The 19,113-nt window shown below is 38.1% G+C and overlaps 1 protein-coding gene across 10 annotated transcripts in view; it reads left to right on the top strand.

The window, feature by feature from the left end:
• Positions 1–7,442: 7,442 nt before the first annotated feature.
• LOC137128581 (triple functional domain protein) overlaps positions 7,443–19,113 on the top strand; it is a 70,701-nt gene continuing 59,030 nt past the window's right edge. For 3 of the 10 annotated variants that reach the window (XM_067506866.1, XM_067506837.1, XM_067506847.1), the window contains exon 1: positions 7,443–8,014. In XM_067506866.1, coding sequence (XP_067362967.1) covers positions 7,945–8,014 — 70 coding nt within the window. In that variant the 5' untranslated portion in view covers positions 7,443–7,944. Of the gene's footprint in view, positions 8,015–8,606; positions 8,627–18,557; positions 18,595–19,113 lie in introns of those variants that run through there. The other 7 variants (XM_067506903.1, XM_067506921.1, XM_067506875.1 and 4 more) reach the window with 6 other exon arrangements.

The raw sequence follows: 19,113 nt of genomic DNA, 5'->3' as shown, positions 1-19,113 counted from the left end.
ACTGTAGGAAAACTGCAGCGAGTCCAGCAGTGGGGCTATAGTGTTCTTCACGGGGGTCCGCACCAGTTTCTCAAATAATTTCTTGACCACACACATCAGGGTGACTGGTCTGTAGTCATTAATTCCTGAGGCATAATCGTGGCATGCTCAAATGGGGCTGGGTCTTTGCAGAGCTCCAAAGATTTGTCAAAGATCTCTGTAACATGGGGGGCTAGTTGGTAGCACCAAACACTGAGACACTGGCCAGACACTTAGTCTACTTTTGCAGACTTCCTGGTCTTTTGTCTCTAAAACCAGCTGGCGCACATCCTTTCCACAAATATTTTACTATAGTGGGGGTTCAGTAAGGAGTGGGGGTGGTGGGGATTGCATTAGGTTATTTGATTTTTGATGTGGAGTGGACACTGTGTGTGTTTGTGTGGCATCACCATAGATGAGAATGCATTTTTGGTTCTCTGCAGTGGTGGTTTATTTATTGAGAATTTGTTTTTCATCTTATTGGTGTATCTTTTCTTAACTACTCAGAACTCCTGAAAGGCAGTTTATTTTGTCCACATAGCTGTCCCATTTAACCTGTTAGCCTTTTTTATTCAGAGGACTTCACTAGACTTGATGACACACCTTATTTGTCTCTGTGTACGTGTGAATGAGTGAGCCAGTGCCACCTGCTATTATTGTTCACTGTAGTTATGCAGAGCAGCAGGCGGAGCCGACAGGAGGTCAACATTCGCTGTGCCATAGTCCACACAACACCACAAAACACACATGCACACACAGACAACTGGAACATAAAGCCCTGAATCTCACTGAGATCAGAGGAGCAAAGATTTGGATGCAATTGCCCATGATTCAGCTGCACAGTTCAAAAGGTTTTAGGACATGTGGATAAAGAGAGAAAAAGAGAAAAGAGAGGGAGATGGAGCATGATCACCACCTTTGATTTTAGAGGCTGTCTCAAAAGTAATTACTGCTGACATTTCAGATGCTATATTGCTATTTGGCAGGAAGTCATTGTGGGAATGAAACCACCTGAAGGTGGGGTTCAGCCATTCAGTCGGTACTGAGTTATTAAAGTGAGGTTCCAGTGCTACTGAGTCTTGTTCTCATTTGTAAGTTTCTTCACTGCTTCAGATGATTTTTTATTAATGTGAAATAAAATGTGATACAGTCTTCTTCGAACATTTTTTGAATCCTTTCAAGTAGCACTGAATATTTGAAGTCTTCAGCAATATGAAGCTAGGAACCACAGAGCTGATAATGAAGAATCCTTGTGCAAAAAATTGGTGAATAATAATAATAGAGGTGACAATTTATTTATTTAATTAGAAAAAACTGCCTAATCAGTAATTCAACTTACCTCAAAAACAAGTGACTCATAAATCCTTAATGATTAAAATATTAATATTCATAATGTTCCTGGAGACAAAAAAGGCTGAGTTTGACAAGATTTGAAAAATGGGAACAAGATTCAGTAGAGGTGAAAAAAAATTAACTAAACTAGACAGTGAACTAAATGACTAAATAATAGATTAAATATTCATTTCAGGCATGGAAAGATGTCAGTGATGCATTCATGTGGTCTTTACCATATGTGTGATTAATGCACCTTTATAAATGAAGTCAGCCTTGACTCTTTGATATGTAGCTTTCTTTTTAGACAACTTAGCCTTTGATGCTTTTTCCTCAGGGGAGAGATCTTCTTTGATGTGACACCTTTAAATTGATACTCAGATGTCCCTGTAGATCTGCATTACATGAAGTGGATAATGACTCTGGTTTGAAATCCTTTATTCTTTTTCCAGTTCTGTAACCACAGTAGCAGGTACAGTAGCAAGTGGGCTTTAGTCAAAATGATATTGAGATGAGTCAAAGTGAGATTTTAGACAAAATCTTAACAGTGAATGATTATCGTCTTCTTCTTGTCTCTTCTCCTTGACACCATGAGGCTTAACCTCCTTCTTTTATAACCACAGCTTTAGTAATGGCCATTTTATCGCTTGTTTTCTTGTTCCAGTGTATTGATTTTCTTCTCTAAAACCATAATCTTGTTACTGCTTGAGACTCTGTCCATAACAAGTTGCAGCACAGTGGCATTTAGTGAGATTTAGGGTTTCAGTTGTTGTTTTGGAAAGTTGCTTCAATTGCTAGGATTCTGTTGAGGGTCTCTTTGCTGCTACATCAGAGGGAGGTTTGTGCCATCTAGGACAATATCCATCCTCTAGTGGGATGTAAGAGAAGGCAGACAAGGGTGACAGCAGTTTGGTTTGTGACTAGGCCCATCTTATTGGCTTAAAATCACTCAGTAAATGTTATAAAACCCCAGAAAGGATAAACCCCAGCTAGAAGAACTGGACCCCTGGCATCTTGTGGTTACTAAGATAACAATTTACTTCAACTGATATGATCTGATATGCTGACTTCAAATACATTTTGTTTGCCTGTTTTTCTAAATTTAAGAAGCTACATGTCGCCAATGTCAATGCATTGTTTAAAGGGACTAATAACATGATGTGCATGATCATTAATTTTTATCTATTACGATTCACATTAGTCATGGACAAGTTAGCAGCTACTCCTCTTGATAATTATAATGGGATGTTCACATGTTTTTAAGTGCTTACCTTTATGATTTTCTATATTTTATGAGCTCTCTAAAGTCTAATCAAAACAAAGTGTATATGCACATTTTTGAAAAGGCATAATTTATTTGATATTAGTAATTAGTATTATTAGTTATTTAAATTTAGTTATTTAATTTCCTTTTTCTTTTTAGTGTCATTGTCCCCTCTACAGTGTTTTTTTTTGTTTGTTTTATATGACTTGTGACTTATACGAAGTCAATTTTATACTTACAATCACACACATATTAATATTGTATTACTGTATAACAAAATAATGTGTTTTGTGTTAAAATGAAAATCTATCTCATTTAATACATTTACTGAAATCTCCTCTCCTTTTTTTTAAACTCTAAACAAAACATTTTAACTTACAGCGTCCTTCACAAAACCTTTGACCTCTGGAAAAAATTAAACAAACTCAAAACCAAATGCTACTCACAGACAATCATCATTACACACTACACAAAACAATGCAAAGCACTGAGCTCTTATCATAGCATGACAAAACAATTTAATTTCTAACTTTTGCATATTTTTGTATTTATAAAATCTATGTTTTTGTTATATTTTTTACAAGAAAACCAACTAAAATAATGACATTTTTAAACTCTAATATATTTTTGTTTGAAGTAAGCATTGTCAATCAATCGTTCTGCTTCTGGCCTGGGAATGGTCCATAGGACTTCCCGCTTCAATTTAACAAATAAATATAGATTTTCCAGTATTAGATGGGTGCATACTGTAATACTGTACTGAAAAGTTTTCCTTATTACTTATTATCCTGTCCTTGCAGACTGTTTATTTTTACTCTACTGTTCTATAACTTTTAGGTGTAACTTCTTGAATGTCCTGATGATCGAGGCCAAAACTTGATTGTTCTATGACTTGTTCTTGGTCTTTCTCACCCTCCTCCTCCTCGTCCACCACCTCTGACATGCAATCCTCTTCCTCTTCTATTGTTTCTCTTTGCTGCTGAAGTCACAATCCAAATCACATATGCCACTTGCATTTGAATTGACTTTTATCCTGTTTACTGACTGGACACATGCGTGCTAGTCAGTAAATAAACTATAGTGATGCTAGACACATGCGTGCTTATGATGACAACAGTGTGCAAGTTGTGTTTAACCTTTGTGGCATCTGTGTATCATTTTGCATCAAAGTTTACCACCTTGCAAGATGTGTTTTGTCATAACAATGTTTTAGAGTTTTGCTAAAACGCTGCATCAGTTATGAAAACTGTGTCTGATTGGTGAATACTGTCGAGGTTGCTTGAAAAGAGTGATACATTCCGAGTTTTAGCAGTGGACAATTTTGTTCCAGGAATGGGGTTTAGTGTTTTAGCAATTAAAAAAAAACTGCAAAATCAACATGATGGTTGTGGAGCTTTTTTTGTTTTCCACACTATTAGCTCAATTTAACCGAGAGTAGGCAAGGAGAAGAGGAGAGGGGAGGAGAGGGGAGGAGAGGGGAGGACTACCCAGCAATGACATCCCTGAGAGAAACTAGTGGATTACTAGTATCAGCCTCCCCCCTGCTGGATATGACATGTAGTACATTGGCCTATGCATAAGACAGGTAAAGACGTTAATGTGTCTAACAAACAGGTGAAGCAACGCAATAAAATACCCACCTGCCGACCTTGTACTGAGAAGGAGGTGGTTCCATGGAAAATGTTTCTCTGTAGACTGAGCAGTGGTGGAAATGAAAAGGCCAGTGCTGGTATGATGCTGAATGCTACTCAGGAGGCTTCTTTTAAACTGATCTCCTGTATAAAAGCAGCCTTCAGATGCCTTGAATAGGTAGGAAGCACCATCTGTTTGCAGTTGCTTTAAAGCAAGATTAGATAAGAAAGATAAGAAATAAAAATCACATTATTTCTTTTACATATTAAAAGCATATCTTACAACTGGCAAAAATACAAAAATACTCTTGCTCAGTTGAACAGACTGAGGTTTATTGCCCGACAGGCTTGGTAGACCAGATGATTGTGGCGGATGTTGGCAAACGTTAAATTTAAAATATGACCTGCACTTGACTTCCCCGTTTCACATGAATGCATCCCTGAGTTCTTTTTGGTTTCTGAAAAGTAGTATTCTCTGTTGCAGCATACATCTAATTTCCTTATGGGCATCGTGCTTCATTCTAATCTTTTAAAACACCTGATATTGATCATAAAGGCTGATCTGCAACCAATCACTGTCTGTAATATGATCATTACAGCTAAAGGTCATTTTCCATGTTAGTTCTCAGTTAAAAAAGGACTGTGTAATGTTATCCCTTTGATAAACCATGCTACTTATCTGCTGCTACAGTAAGTTAATATCCACATTTTCAGTCTTTCAGTTTTTAATAATTTAGGACAGGGGTGGGGGAACCCCTGTTCCTCGAGGGATGCAGCTCTGTATGTTTTTTTCTAACTCCCCCTAATGCTGATTAATTCAGGCATCAGGTGTGTCCAGTTAATGAGAAGCTTGAGCATTGGTTTGTAAGGCAGGGTTAGTTAGAAAACAAGGAGGGCTGTAGCCCAAGAGGAGCATGGTTTTCCCGCCAATGATTTAGAATGTGTGTGCTACTTGTCAAAGCACTTTGAGCTTACAGCCATGCTGTGATGGTCTCATTACCAGAAGGACCTTCTGTTCCCTTCCAGTACTTGACATTAATTGAGGAGGCCTCTATATGACCCTGAATTTTACTTATTGCTATACAACTCACAAACATTGAATTACCAGCAAATGATCCATAAGCAAGCAGCAGTATTATCCAGATAGTTCTGAATGCTTTTTGTATAAAAGAAAGTCAATCCTGCTTCTGCCAGTGTGGTGCAAACACTTGGCTGAACCAAATATTTCTGTTCTAGCTGCAGACGCGGTTGTCCTTTCAGCTTATCCTGTGACTTCAGGGTCGCCACAGCGGATCATTGTCTGTTTATTTGGCACAGTTTTTACGCCGGATGCCCTTCCTGACGCAACCCTCCCATATTTCTACCGGGCTTGGACCGGCACTGCACAGCTGGGGAGGGGAATGGGCTGTTAGGGGTTCAGTGTCTTGCCCAGAGACACTTTGACATATAGCTGTAACTGGGGATCAAGGCACTGACCCTGTGGTCAGTGGACAAGCTTTACCAACTGAGCTACAGCCGCCTCAGGTAATACAACCATATATGTATTAATAATAATGGCTATATATATATATATATATATATATATATATATATATATATATATATACAGATATTCAGTACACACACACACACACACATATATATATATATATATATATATATATATATATATATATATATATATTCAAGATTCAATTCAAGTTTCAAAGTGTTTATTGTCATATGCACAGATAGAACGCATGTTTTTTTTTTACAAAAAATAGAAATAAAATAAAATACAAATAAAATTTAAAAAAGTAAAAAAATAAGGCCAAACAAATAAGAGCAATAAGGCAATATTTGAAATTATAGAAATTATAAGAACATTTCTTCAGTAATATAGAATGACAAGATGTAAATTTGTTTTAGATTCAAGATTCAAGATTCATGAATCTTGAATCTTGAATCTAAAACAATATTATAGTTATAATTTATCCATAATTATCTAAAATAATAATGGGTATATACCCATTATTATTTTAGATAATTATGGATAAATTATAACTATAATAATTATGACTCAGTCAAATGTAGCAAACGTGGCAACATTGAGTTATTATTAACATATGTCAACTTTAAAGTGTTTTAAAGAAAGAAGAAATCAAATGGAGTAAGAAGGAGGTAATGTAGTTCAGGAGAAGGACGCAGTGTTTGCCAGAGCACCACAATTATGTTTACCATGCAAAGACAAAGACCTGTTGTCTGTCAGCATTGTTTTTATTTATAGGCATGATTTGCTATATTTTTTAAGAAACAGTTGATTACTTTAATGCTGACTTTAATGGTCATTAAGTTGCTGAATTTAGTTTTGGCTGTGAATGTAGATTAAAAAAAAATCTACATTAACAATTCTTATTTGTATGACAATACAATGTGACTACTCACCCATTGTAAGTGACAATTTCCCTCTTTATGAGGCAAGTTGTCATAAGTGAACACTTAGAAGTTAGTGGCTAATATCTGTGCAATTATAGATTTTAAAATAGAATATTACACATGAAATATCTGCCTGAGATTAAGGGTGTTTAGTATAACGTTTTTATTAGGATACATTGTTTGCCATCATTATGAGAAAAACTCCCCCATTGCACTTAATTTACATTTTTTATTGAAAATTTTAGAGTTAGTTATTATTTTACATGATTTTTTAACATTAAACACTTGGTGTCTACTTTGTGTCTTACTTCGGAACACTAGTTAATTTTAGGTACAACGTGAAGAAAAAGGGATTCTTTGCAGGAAATGGCAATTTAATAACTGAAAAAAGTACAAATATTTAGATTATTTGTATTTGAGACTACGAAGGTAGAGTTGAGCATCCATTCCGGTCTAAACCAGCAGATGGCAACAGTAACACAGCTCAGATCACAAAGGATAGACTGAAATGCCAGAGCCTGAATCAGAACAGCTGATCTTTTCTGTTTCCATTGTATCCGGGAGACTCTAGTAATCACTCTACTCCTCCCATTAAGCATGAGTAATTAAAAATTCGTCCACCTTTTATAGAATCGGCAGTACATGAATCATAGTATGTTCTATTCCCCAAAACTTGATCTTTCTGCCCAGTGTGTGTCGCGTTATTAGGCAGTTGTCTGTGAGCCTGTCAGTAACATGACTGTGACAGCTGACAGCCTTAAAACGCCACATTATTGTCTTTTTATGATATCTGGATCCTAAATGTCCTGTTTTTCACTGTGAAGCGGCACATTGCCAACCGTCATTAAAACCCGAAGAAGAAGAAGAAGAAAGAGAAAAAGAAGTAGAAGAAGAAGAAGAAGAAAAAGTAAGTAGCACACGCACGCACACAGTGACCGCGGACCTTCCTAGATGACCCGCCGTCTGCTCATTTCCGAAAGCTTACGGAGATTCAACGAGCAACCACCCGGCTCCTCCCGCCCCCCTCCTCCCCGCTACAGCGACTCTCCCCTCAGCTCCACTCCGAAGAGGAACCCGGTGCCCCCGGCTGATCGTTTCCAATTACGTTACACCAAGATGGAGGTCTGCAGATGGCACTGCTAACGTTTACGAGTCCCCGTAACCGTCCGTGTGTCTTTAATGACGCCTTTGTCAGGACAGAAGTGATCTGCTGCCACCTTTTTGTCGATTCTTTGGAGGATTTACTTAGAAGATAGTGAGCTCCGGGTTCGGGTTGTGGCAACCATGAGCTCCGGGGAAGGGGCGGAGGAGACGACGAAGGACGCCAGCGATTTATCGCCGTTTTTGAAGACCGGTAAGCCCCAATAATGAGTGGGGGAGGTCGGGCAGAGCTTCGCTGAGAGCTGTTCCCTTTGGTCCAGATACGTGAGGGACATTGTTCCCATCCGTGTTGTCTGTTTGGTGACTCAGGCATCGAAAGAATTGCCTTTAACAATGCATTTCATTATGTTTGTCATAATCAAAGTGCATGGTAACGTTAAAGCAGCAATGTCCAACACAGCTGTGGATATTTCTGAAAATAACTTTAGGTTTCATAAATGCATTTCTCTTAACTACACCAGCCCATCCACAGTGTGTAGCCGGGCAGCATTCTCGTTAGCTACAGAGCTAATAGCAGCAGTTCCATCTTCAGACATCTCTTGTATTTTTGGCAGAGCTTTGGTAACGTTAACGTTAGTCCACCATGCACTTTTCTTCATCACCCATAATTGTGTGTATGTGTGTGTGTTGCTTTCTCGTTGGCACCACTTACACTCACGCAGGATTGTTGTAAAAATAAGGTTGCACAATCTAACAGTTGGGATTAACCCAATAAAGGGTTACAACCCCAAGTTACGTTACATCTTCTGTGGTTAACTCAAGCTTGAAACCAGAAGAACTAAGACAGATGATCTATGAATTAGAAGTAATTCACTTTAACTTGGCATGTTGATTGTTTGGATTTGTTTGAAAATAGTGGAGTGACTATATACTTTGTCGAAATGAGAAAAAGAAGCAGGTCAGAGTTGTCCGATAATAGACTCGTATTTAAACTAACCATTGCCTTCAATGTTAGCCTGTTAGCTAACTACTCCTGGCTACTGGTAACAAATGCTAGCCCAGTTAGCATTGCTAGCTTGCCAGTGAGTTGACATAGCCGGTGTGTATCTAAACATCTTAATCGTGTATTAAGTACAAACATAACGACCAGGTGTCTGCTTTAATGTTGCAATTTCGTTAACATATTGTTTAACATTTTCTGTGCTTTCAGAAAATGGCACAGCCGCCCAAGCTATGTAAACAAAAACGCTACATGGCGTGGCACGTATAGCCTGGGTGTGCACTGGGCTAAGCTAGCTGTGGTCTATCAAGGCCAGAACACTGCCTTCTACCAGTATGACAGTGTGCTTGTTGTGACAAACCCCCAGGGTATCAGTGACGCTGGTGTATTTATATACAACTAAACCGGCACTATACAACTAAACCGGCACTTTGAGACAGTGGTTGAATGCTGTCTGGCTACAAGTACAGATTGCTAACGTTAGCTAAGTAAGCTAATGCAGCAGCATGCAGTTGAAGTCCTAACACAGGCCTGCACTGATTTATTGATTGATTGATTTTTAATGGATAATAAAGTGTATTTATAGGGGTCTGTCAGTTGCAGAAATCTAACATTTTAAGTGTGATTTTTATTTGGCTTTGTGTTCTGAACCCATGTCAAGGCATGTCTTATTTGTTACAAATTTTAACTCCTCACCTATTATATAAACACCTATGCAGTTGGAATAAATATTTACACCCCATTTTTAAGTGGCCTTTTCTTGGATACAGCTAAATAAAATAAAAAAAATAAATAGTGGACAAAGGTCGCTTAGTTGTCAGTCTTTGAGATGAAAAGCTGGTGAGCCTTTGGCTGTACTTGGATATGTCAGAAAACCCTCTGGCTCAGTGTATGAGACTGCAGGCAGTGCATCAGATCCAGGGCCTGATGTCATGTCTGTCAGTATTATCATGTTGCTCATTTTTGTATGCTTTGTAAATTACTGCCTACATGTACTTAAAATAAGTTTCTCCATCAACCAATAGCTGCCTGTGAGGTGGATGTATTGAAAGTTAATTTGCTATGGTGGTATGCGCATATGTATTCTTATTATAAAATTGAGGCCGACAAAACATGAGGTAAAGCACAGTGCTGTACTGTTGAAAGACCTAAATGCTAAGTTTCAGTGTGCAGTCTAGCGTACGCACATTGTGGTAGAAGTGAGATTCTGAAGTACAGTTAGAGGGGTGTAAACAAGGACAAGAATGCAGAGTATTGACATCCAGCCTCTGGCTCCTGTGGTTTTGTGTCTAGCAAGATAATAAGCCACAGAGGGAAGTTCAGAATCCTTATTGAGCTTATCTGATGGCTCCTTCTTAGGGAGAGAGGCGAGAGGCATCCTGTAACTCACTTGCAATCACACTTTGTGAGTGTTTGGTTGATGCAGCACAGCTGCAGCCATTCTGCTTCACTGTTAATCAGATCTGTTGTTATTTTGTTGTATAATTAACAATTGTAGACATGCCTCATTTTCTTATTACTACAAGCCCATCTGCTGTAGCTTTAGTTTGCAGTTTAGAAAAAGGTATTTATTTACCACTGGAGCACTTACACAATATATTTACCTTGTTTCTGAGAAGCAGTGACAGACAATTAGAACTTTTATTTATTGTTTTACTTGTTTATTAAGTCAAGTCAAGATTAACATGGAAACAAATCTGAATGGGCTTATGAATGAGGATGCCCTTGTCTGGCAGTGGCATTAAGTTGCAAGACATATCAACTATGAACAGAGTTACTGTAAATGTAAGATTAGACTTGGTTAACAGTAATATGAATTGGGTTACTGATTGCATGCCATATCTTTTATCTTTGGGTGAAAATAATGATAAAGTGGATTAAAACATTATGGCTACTGGGGACATCAAAATGCTTCTGAGAATCTTCTTTAGCTACTTTCTACTGACTTTTGTAAGACGTAACCACATGAGCTTGTTTGTTGTATTTTCATTGCAATTGTTTTTAAACTAAGTCAAAATTTACATTATGTTTATTCATAAATTCTTTGATCGCATGCCCTGGGTTAAAACGGTACGCTAGTGTCATATTCAGACTGCCATCCACCTTGTTTTGCTCATGAACTCCGTTCTCATAGATCTGGGAATCTTGTTCTGACATGAACAGGTTTGAGATGTCTTGCCATAGGCTATTCCCCCCTTCTGCTGCCTCTCTATCCCCAGCTCCATCCTCATCTCTTTTTCCATCCTTTGGTCTTTGGTTTGTGTCTCTTTCCCATGTATTCTGTCTGCCTGCCTGCTGTCTGAGTTTTCATTTGCCAGTGTCTGTTTCATGTTTTCCTTTCTCTCTTAATGTTGTTGCATTGTGTCGGGCTTCTCCATCCTGACCCAAAATGACAAAATAACTTCTCGCTCCTGTTTCCCTCGCCTGGTTTCACACTGGAATTAATACCTAGGCTGCAGATCTCCAAAATAAGGAGTTTTGTTGTGACAAGTTGTCAATCATCATGTTATTCCACTTCAATCATATCTTGGGCAGCTCTAATGACTAAGAGACTGATTTCATGTTGATTTCATCCAGAGTATTATTTACAGTAGGGGAAAATAAATGCAATCTTTGGCTGCCAGGCCTTCATTAATGAATGAATGAATGAATGTTTGGAGGCAGTAATGTGTCGTTCATAAGGTAGGTCTGTATGTTTGAATGGGTATTGCAGTGTATGTGTGTTTTTTCATGAGAGACTGACTGACAAGCAGGAGAGAGGGTGAAATCTGATCTGTAGCTTGCATTTATGACTCAAGCTCATTTACTCATGATGGGCCTTTACACATAGAATCTCTCTCTCTCTCTCTCTCTCTCTCTCTCTCTCTCTCTCTCTCTCTCTCTCTCTCTCTCTCTCTCTCTCTCTCTCTCTCTCTCTCTCTCTCTCTCTCTCTCTCTCTCTCTCTCTCTCTCTCTCTCTCTCTCTCTCTCTCTCTCTCTCTCTCTCTCTCTCTCTCTCTCTCTCTCTCTCTCTCTCTCTCTCTCTCTCTCTCTCTCTGACTAATGGACATTGATTCAGTAGATGAAGACTGATTGTGGCCCTCCAGGCTTAAAGCTGCCAAGTCAGATGCTGAGCAGAGCCTTAAGCCTAATGCTATATAAAAAGCAGTTTTCTTCTTATGACCCCATGACGTGGAAGTAAACAGAGATTTGGTATCACAGATCAATATGAATGAATGAAAGGTAGTGTTACTGTGGTTCCATCTATTTTGTGTATGCCCATTTAAACATAGTCTGAGCGTGTAACTGATGTGTGCTTCAATAAGAACTCTTAATCTGTTTTCATTTCAAACCTTAACTGAAACTTTCTTTCAGGGGGGGGGGGGGGTGCACAGTACATAAACCTGGTCAAAAACTAATGTACTCTCAAGGCTCAAAGAAAAAACAAGAAATGACTACATTAACTTGATGGGCCCTAGCCGCTTGTTAACATTTTTAGCCAATCAGAGACCAGAGCTTGTTTTAAACATTATTGGCACCAATTAGACTCTTAACCTCTATCATGACATTAAAGAGCTTATTCGTAGCAAGTCAGACACAGCACAGCAAAATAAAGATCACAAGAAATTATACATTCTACTCTATATAACTGGCTCCAACAGCTAGGTTTGTGGTCACTTTGTTTTACCCCTGTCTTGAAACCAATTTTGTTTTTACTCAAAAATTTGACATGTTGTAGGAAAATGGACTTGTAGTAAGAGTTTTGCCTGAGCTTATACCTCAAGTCTCCAGTGATTACAACTTGACCTTTAAAAGTGCTCTGGCTGGATTGTCAACCAAGATTACATAATCTGGGTATTTTTATTAAGCTTCTTGCTACCCAACCAGACATGGTAGTTGTGGATTGACAGAAGAACAAGGCTATAGTGCTAGATATTGCAGTCCCAAGCAATAGCCAAATCAGGAAGAAGAACGATGAGAAGCTTCAGATGTGCCATGGTCTGAAAGACCAGCGTTAGAAAGGCTGTGGAAGGTGAAGGCCCAAGTGGTCCCCCTGGATCTAGGAACACTGGGGGCTGTGACCCCGAAACTGGGAAAGTAGCTTTTGCAAGTTCTAGGAACAACATCTGAGGTCTCTGTCCAGAAGAGTGTAGTCCTAGGAACAGCTAAGATAATGTACCTCTGATAGAGGACCTCAGTTTGAAGAAAGTAATAAGACTGCCCAGAAGGAGGGGCAGTTGGGAATTTTTGTCTATCTATACTGTATATATCTCTATACATCTATATAGATATAGATACATATTTTTTTTAAGGACCAATGTTGTGATTGCAATATTTTTTTCAATTGCAAATTTCAAAGCCTTCTCATATGAACAGTGAAGTTCTCTAGAGCACATACTGTATAACAAACGGTGACAATAAACTGCACGATTCTCTTATTTATTAGCATTTACATTTAGTCATTTAGCAGACGCTTCCATCCAAAGCGACTTACAAGTGAGGTACAAAGCAAGCAAAAATCTAAGAGGAGGAGAAAACATCAAAGCAAAGTCCTATCAGAAACTGTAGCATTTACTCTATCCAATAAATTACATTGATCAAATACAGAATCACATTACAAAATCAAATACAGCCAAACAGCAGAACTGCTTTTTGATTTGCAAAATTTTCTATAATAGTTTGATAAATTTGTTAGGGCTAGACCTAAAACTTTGACTATGAAGGTATTTGTTCTTTTAATGGAAGATCTGTATTCAGTTTTGGCATTCAGATGTTACCTGTCGTTCTACTTTCTTAATACAAAACCTATAATGTAGGGAGAAATGTCCAGTTCGTGGATTGATTAGCTTAGGAATGGGTATCTGCTGCCGCCCAGTCACAAAAATGGTTGTCCAGACATTGATTGCTGTATGGCAGGTCATTTGTGGGCGACTGTGGCGCAGCAAGGTAGAGCGGTTGTCCACCAATCTCACAGTTGTTGGTTCAATCTCCTCTAGTTACATGTCGAAGTGTCCTTGAGCAAGACACTGAACCCCAACTTAGTTGCTCCCGGTGAGTGTTGGCCAGCTGCATAGCAGCTCCCCCATCGGTGTATGAATGTGTGTGTGATTGTGAGTGTGAATGGGTGAATAGGAAGCAGTGTAAAGCGCTTTGAGTGCCAATAGGTAGAAAAGCGCTATATAAGTGCAGACCATTTATGTAAACAGCTTACCTTTCGTGACAGGCCCAAAATTCTGTATTGTTACAGTTGGAGTATTGACACTATATCATATTGGCGGTGCTATGACAAATTCAAGTCAAATGAACCTGCTGTATTACAGTATAAGTTGCCTCCATGGATCCCCAGGATAGAGGGTAGCACACAAAAAAAAAACTGTATGAATACGCATGCTATTCTCTCTGAACCTGTCAATTTACTTTATATTGTTAGGATGTACTACATTAGCTCTTGGTTTTGCAGTATGGATTTTTCTTTTCTTTTTTTTTTTTTAATCTATGTAGACATGAATAAAAGTATGAATTACTACACACACCTCTGAGGAACTGTACTGTTGTGCAAATGAGAAGCATAACCATAATAAATGGAAGCCTGCTGGAGGGAAAGATGATAGTTATGAGATTTTGTGTCCTTTTATTTAGCTAGGCTGCCTCATTTAAGAGCAAATGGATGGCTGGGTAAAAAGCTTTTTTTTTTTTTTTAAAGAGCTGGAGATTAAGCTGAACATAGGCACAAAAATGTGCTTGTGCTTGAACTGTTCCCTTTATTGTTGCATTAAACATGTGATGTTTTGATGAGAAAGGCATTCATCCCTTAAAATGAAGCACAACCTTGGACACATGGTAACATAACCATTTGCACAGATACTTGGAAACCACAAGTGGCACAGAAACAAATATCATTATATATGTGTCAATAATGGCAGAGCTTTTAGGGGATTTCAGCGACAAGTTCAATGGTTTATTTTCGAGGCATACGCATTCTAAATAATAGAAGTAACACCTTTTTGGGAAAGTGTATACCACAGGGTTTTGTTTTGTTTGTTTTTTCTTTAGCTGAGAAAATTACAGACAATGGTGACTTTTCAGGTGGTAAATTATTTAAATTGCTCAGATTTTCATATGAGTACTAGTGTAAACACAATCTTTCTCATCCCCAATAACAGGCGCAGGGTACATTAAATTATAAAGGCAGAATATAGCTAGCAGAGAGAGCCTGATCCACTCACTCTTTTTGTTAGCTCAGTTTAAGTGTGGGGATTGTGATTTTTGCGATTTGTGTTTTTTCTTTTTTCCCTTGTTTTGAAATATCATCTGTGAAGTCCATGACAATATGATCAAGTTTTTGGGAAAATAGTAGCATTCAAAACATGGTCTCAGTTCATCATAATGAATGACACACTGTAGATGAGGTTTAGCCCATGTGTCAGGTTTGTGTTTGGCCACATGAGGAATTTAAGATGTAATAACATTTAACTATGCATAAGCCTGCATGACACATCACCCTTTCAAAGTCTTTGTTCATTTGGAGCATTGGGTTTGCAGTTGGTCAGAAATCAACTCTATGCAGAGATTGTACAATGGTCTCAACAGTAGCTCTAAAACATAATAATAATAATAATAATAATAATAATACGTTTTGTGAATAAACTACCCGCATTTACATACCTGTCATTTATGTCGTCGCTGTGGTTTTATGTGCTCTGGTCCTGACATTAACTTCTTCCAGTGTTGCTATGGTTTATGTTATGGAGCAGTTGCTGTTTTCGGTCAGGGATGATTAGGTGCGATTCTGCTCTCTTGTGGCTAACATTTTTAATCCTACAGATACACACATCTATGTATGAAGTGTGAAGATTGATTTCACCTATGCTGTTTTGTTTTTTCCTATGTTTACATGTTGCTAAACGGCAAGTATATCTTGCCTTTTGTCCAATGTCTGTGCAGACACAATGTAGTGTACAACAGAAATTTTATTTTTATTTTTTCAGTTCACAGTAAACATTTTCCCATTTTTGCTAAAGCAATGCTGTAAGCATTAGCCAAGATATTGAATTTGTGCACCAGGAAACCAAAAACAATGAACAAAGTGTTTAGGGATTTTTTAATACCGCTCTTTTCCAGACTGAGTACAAGTTACTTACGTTTTTATACTTGCCGATATCAAGTACCGTTACAAATACTCAGCTGCTTTGCTTCTAGAATTAGTTGTTGGACAGTAAAATACTCATCAGTCTATTGCAGGTAGTCAAATTCTGCGAGAACTGAAATTTGTGCATGTTCTTCTGCCAAAACAAATGTGGTGCTGACTGACAAATTTTGCTGAAAAGGAAAAAAGACAAGCAAACAAATGCGGACAACAGAGACCACACATTAATATGATGTTAAATAGATTTGAAAAAAAAAAAAGCCAACTTCAGTTGCAAGTATTAAATATTATATATAAATGTAAAATATTCTTAAGAACCATGAGTATGACTATTAGTAACTAAATCTTAAGACTTTAGCAGAGTAGAGCTTCCATTTATCTTTATTGTTTTCCATTCTCAGCTATCTTAAAACATTTTTACCCCTCTGCCCACCTGCAGAGGCTAACGTTATATCAGAAAAGGTTTACGAGTGCAAGCACACAAAGACAGGATTGGGTCTGATGTCCGATACTGATATTTTCTCTGTAGATTTTGAGATAAAGCTGATGCCAAATTGCCATGATACATCATCTTGTTCAAGTCCTTTGCTGCAGATTTAACACTTCACAGGTTGTGTAAGGACTGGTCACTGGTCAGGTTTACTTTGTAATTGTACTGATTTATATTTTAGTGTGAAAAACTTTGTTCTTTGTTAAATGTGCTGTGTAATTATTATCATGAAATTAGCCATCAGATACATTTTTATGGAACCGTGTACAGTTTGGTAGCGTAGTAACCAATTACACAGTGGTTAAATGGTGAGATTTTTGAGGTCCTAAAAATTGATAAGCACACCAGGAAGCAATCTTTTGCAAAAATCTTTTTGCTCATTCGCAAAAATTGCAAATGCAAATTTAAAAATAGGGGCACTGCAATCAAAAGGGTAAAAAATGTTTTGACGTTTCACATTAGTGTCCACAGCAGAAAAAATAAAGCATAAAGTCTGCTCCATATAAGCCTGGCCAGAGTTAACACTAATTCTCAAATCCGAACACTGAGTGAAAGGCACAAAGTGAATTGAATAGCAGTACTGGATTTGCTTGTATCCCAAAGCATGTATGATGTCAGTGTGAACTGTTAGGCGTAAAACAGTAATACAACCCCTAAACCAGAACAAAAAGCCCCGGATTGCCTTTCAGAGAAAACAGCATTCATTTCCCCAATAATGAGATGCCTGCAAACAAGTTTTCTTTCCCATGGTTGTCTCATGCATGGCAATGTGAAAGGTGGCCTGTAACAGCTTACCAGTGAGGTAGGACAAGTTTAGGGAGTGATTTGTAATGGTAGAAGAATAACATTAGCCCTAGATGTCTACCTATAATGCACTGAGGACATTCCACAAGTGCATTTAATGAGATTGTGGAAAAATGCAGAACAAATATGAGTATGCAATGTTTTCAGGCCAGAGAGTGAGTATTTTGATAGACAGATTAGTATAGATTGTATGCAAAGGCAGTCTGGTCAAAAAGAAATCTGCTTCCTTTTATCTGGAGTGTATACGTAATGTGTTTGAGAGCAAAGCTATGTGGCAGCCTTACAATTTGAAACGGGGTTTTCTACAGAACCAGTTTGTAATTTAACTATTTAGCTTTTAAAAGAATTGTTAGCAGAGCTGCAGTGATGGACAGACATGTAATCTGCAACTATTTTGACTACTTACTTTACACTGAGAAGGAAAATAATACTTGAATGACAAATGCTGCTCTCTGTGCTATAGGTTTGTTTAGTTCCATTTATTCAAGTTGACCATCAATGGTTGGGGTTTTAGAATGCACAGTAACAACAGCTACTCTTTGTCTAATTTGTGTTACGTCTTTACCAGCAGCCCTGTGTAAACCATGTTGGCCTGTGTCCTGTGCTGTCGGTGAGCTTTTACCACTTACAGTTAGCCGCCCAGATAAGGACTAGATTAGATCAGTGGCTAGCCGATAAGAGCTAGTACTCATGGTCAGTTTCTGTGATCTAAATATGGGCAATTGAGTTCAGTCAAACATCACACACAACAGTTGGATGCATTAATAGTAAAGTTTTACCTGCAGACTGTATAACTAATCTACTTAGAAAAATAAACCAAAATGGGGGGAAAAAAGCTCATGTAGTAACATGCATAGCATAGAATACTTGTGAATCAGGTCAAGCAGAACAGCACTTCTTTTCACTTCTCATTAGCTACTCACACCTGACTGTAAATACTTCTCAGTTGAGTAGATAATGAGAAGTCTAAAGAGTGCTATTGAATAAGGATTGACATTTGCTACTGTTTTACCCTGCTGAATAAATGTTATTTAAAAGTATAATATAATAATGTCAGATATAGTCTATTAGGTCATTAGCAAGCCAGGTAAAATGTCATGGTGTTTGTCAGATGTGTAAATTAATAGGTACTTGACTTTTTGGAGTAAAACCCCTATTAACTAAAACACATACACAGTACACACACATGAAAACCTCTCTGTGTTTATAAAAAGGAACTTGTCCCACTTTTGCTTCTCATCTGCCGTGCTCTTGTTCAGTAATTTCTCCTGCGTGATAGCTAATTGGTGTGAGCTCAGGGAAAATCTGCCGCCTTGCTTCTGGCTCCTCAAAACAAGCTGGAACAAGAGAGGGAAAAGGGTCGAAAAGGCAAACAGAAAAATGGAGAAAAGATGGAGAAGGAAAAGACAGAAGGTAGGTTGGAGGGGAATGAAGGTTGCATAGAGGCAGTGAACGTCCAGATAACCTTTTTCGTTATGCTCTTACAAGGATACAAAAAAAATAAGCCTTGGAGTAAGTGAATGTTTTTAGTGTCCTCTTATAGAGGGAAATAAGGAAGTCTCTTCAGTGCAGGTGGAAAAGAAATGTGAGGGGTTGTGAAATTTAAAGACACCTCAGAAACATGAAGAGAGTAGGAGTCTGGATCTGAATGTAAAGGTGTATTAGCAGTTTCTGCCACGTAATGAGAAGAGGTCAGCAAAAGAATTTAATTTGCTACAGTTGATTAGAATCAATGTTAAAGATTTGCTCCTACTTTGAGAGGAAAAAGAGAGTGGAACCTAACTAGGACAAGTCCTGAAAGACCATTGTACTCCTTTTTTCTTTGGGTCTCCTGTGCATTCAAAACTGCTATCTCACGCTTACCCTCCCCATCTTCTTCACTTTCTCTTTCTGCATCTGACTCTGAGACCTTTTCATCCCGATTTCCCTCTC

Source organism: Channa argus, chromosome 1, assembly GCF_033026475.1.
Source record: "Channa argus isolate prfri chromosome 1, Channa argus male v1.0, whole genome shotgun sequence".
NCBI lineage: Eukaryota > Metazoa > Chordata > Actinopteri > Anabantiformes > Channidae > Channa > Channa argus.
The sequence above is the reverse complement of the archived record's forward strand: the minus strand, read 5'-3'. Positions and strand labels throughout refer to the sequence as shown.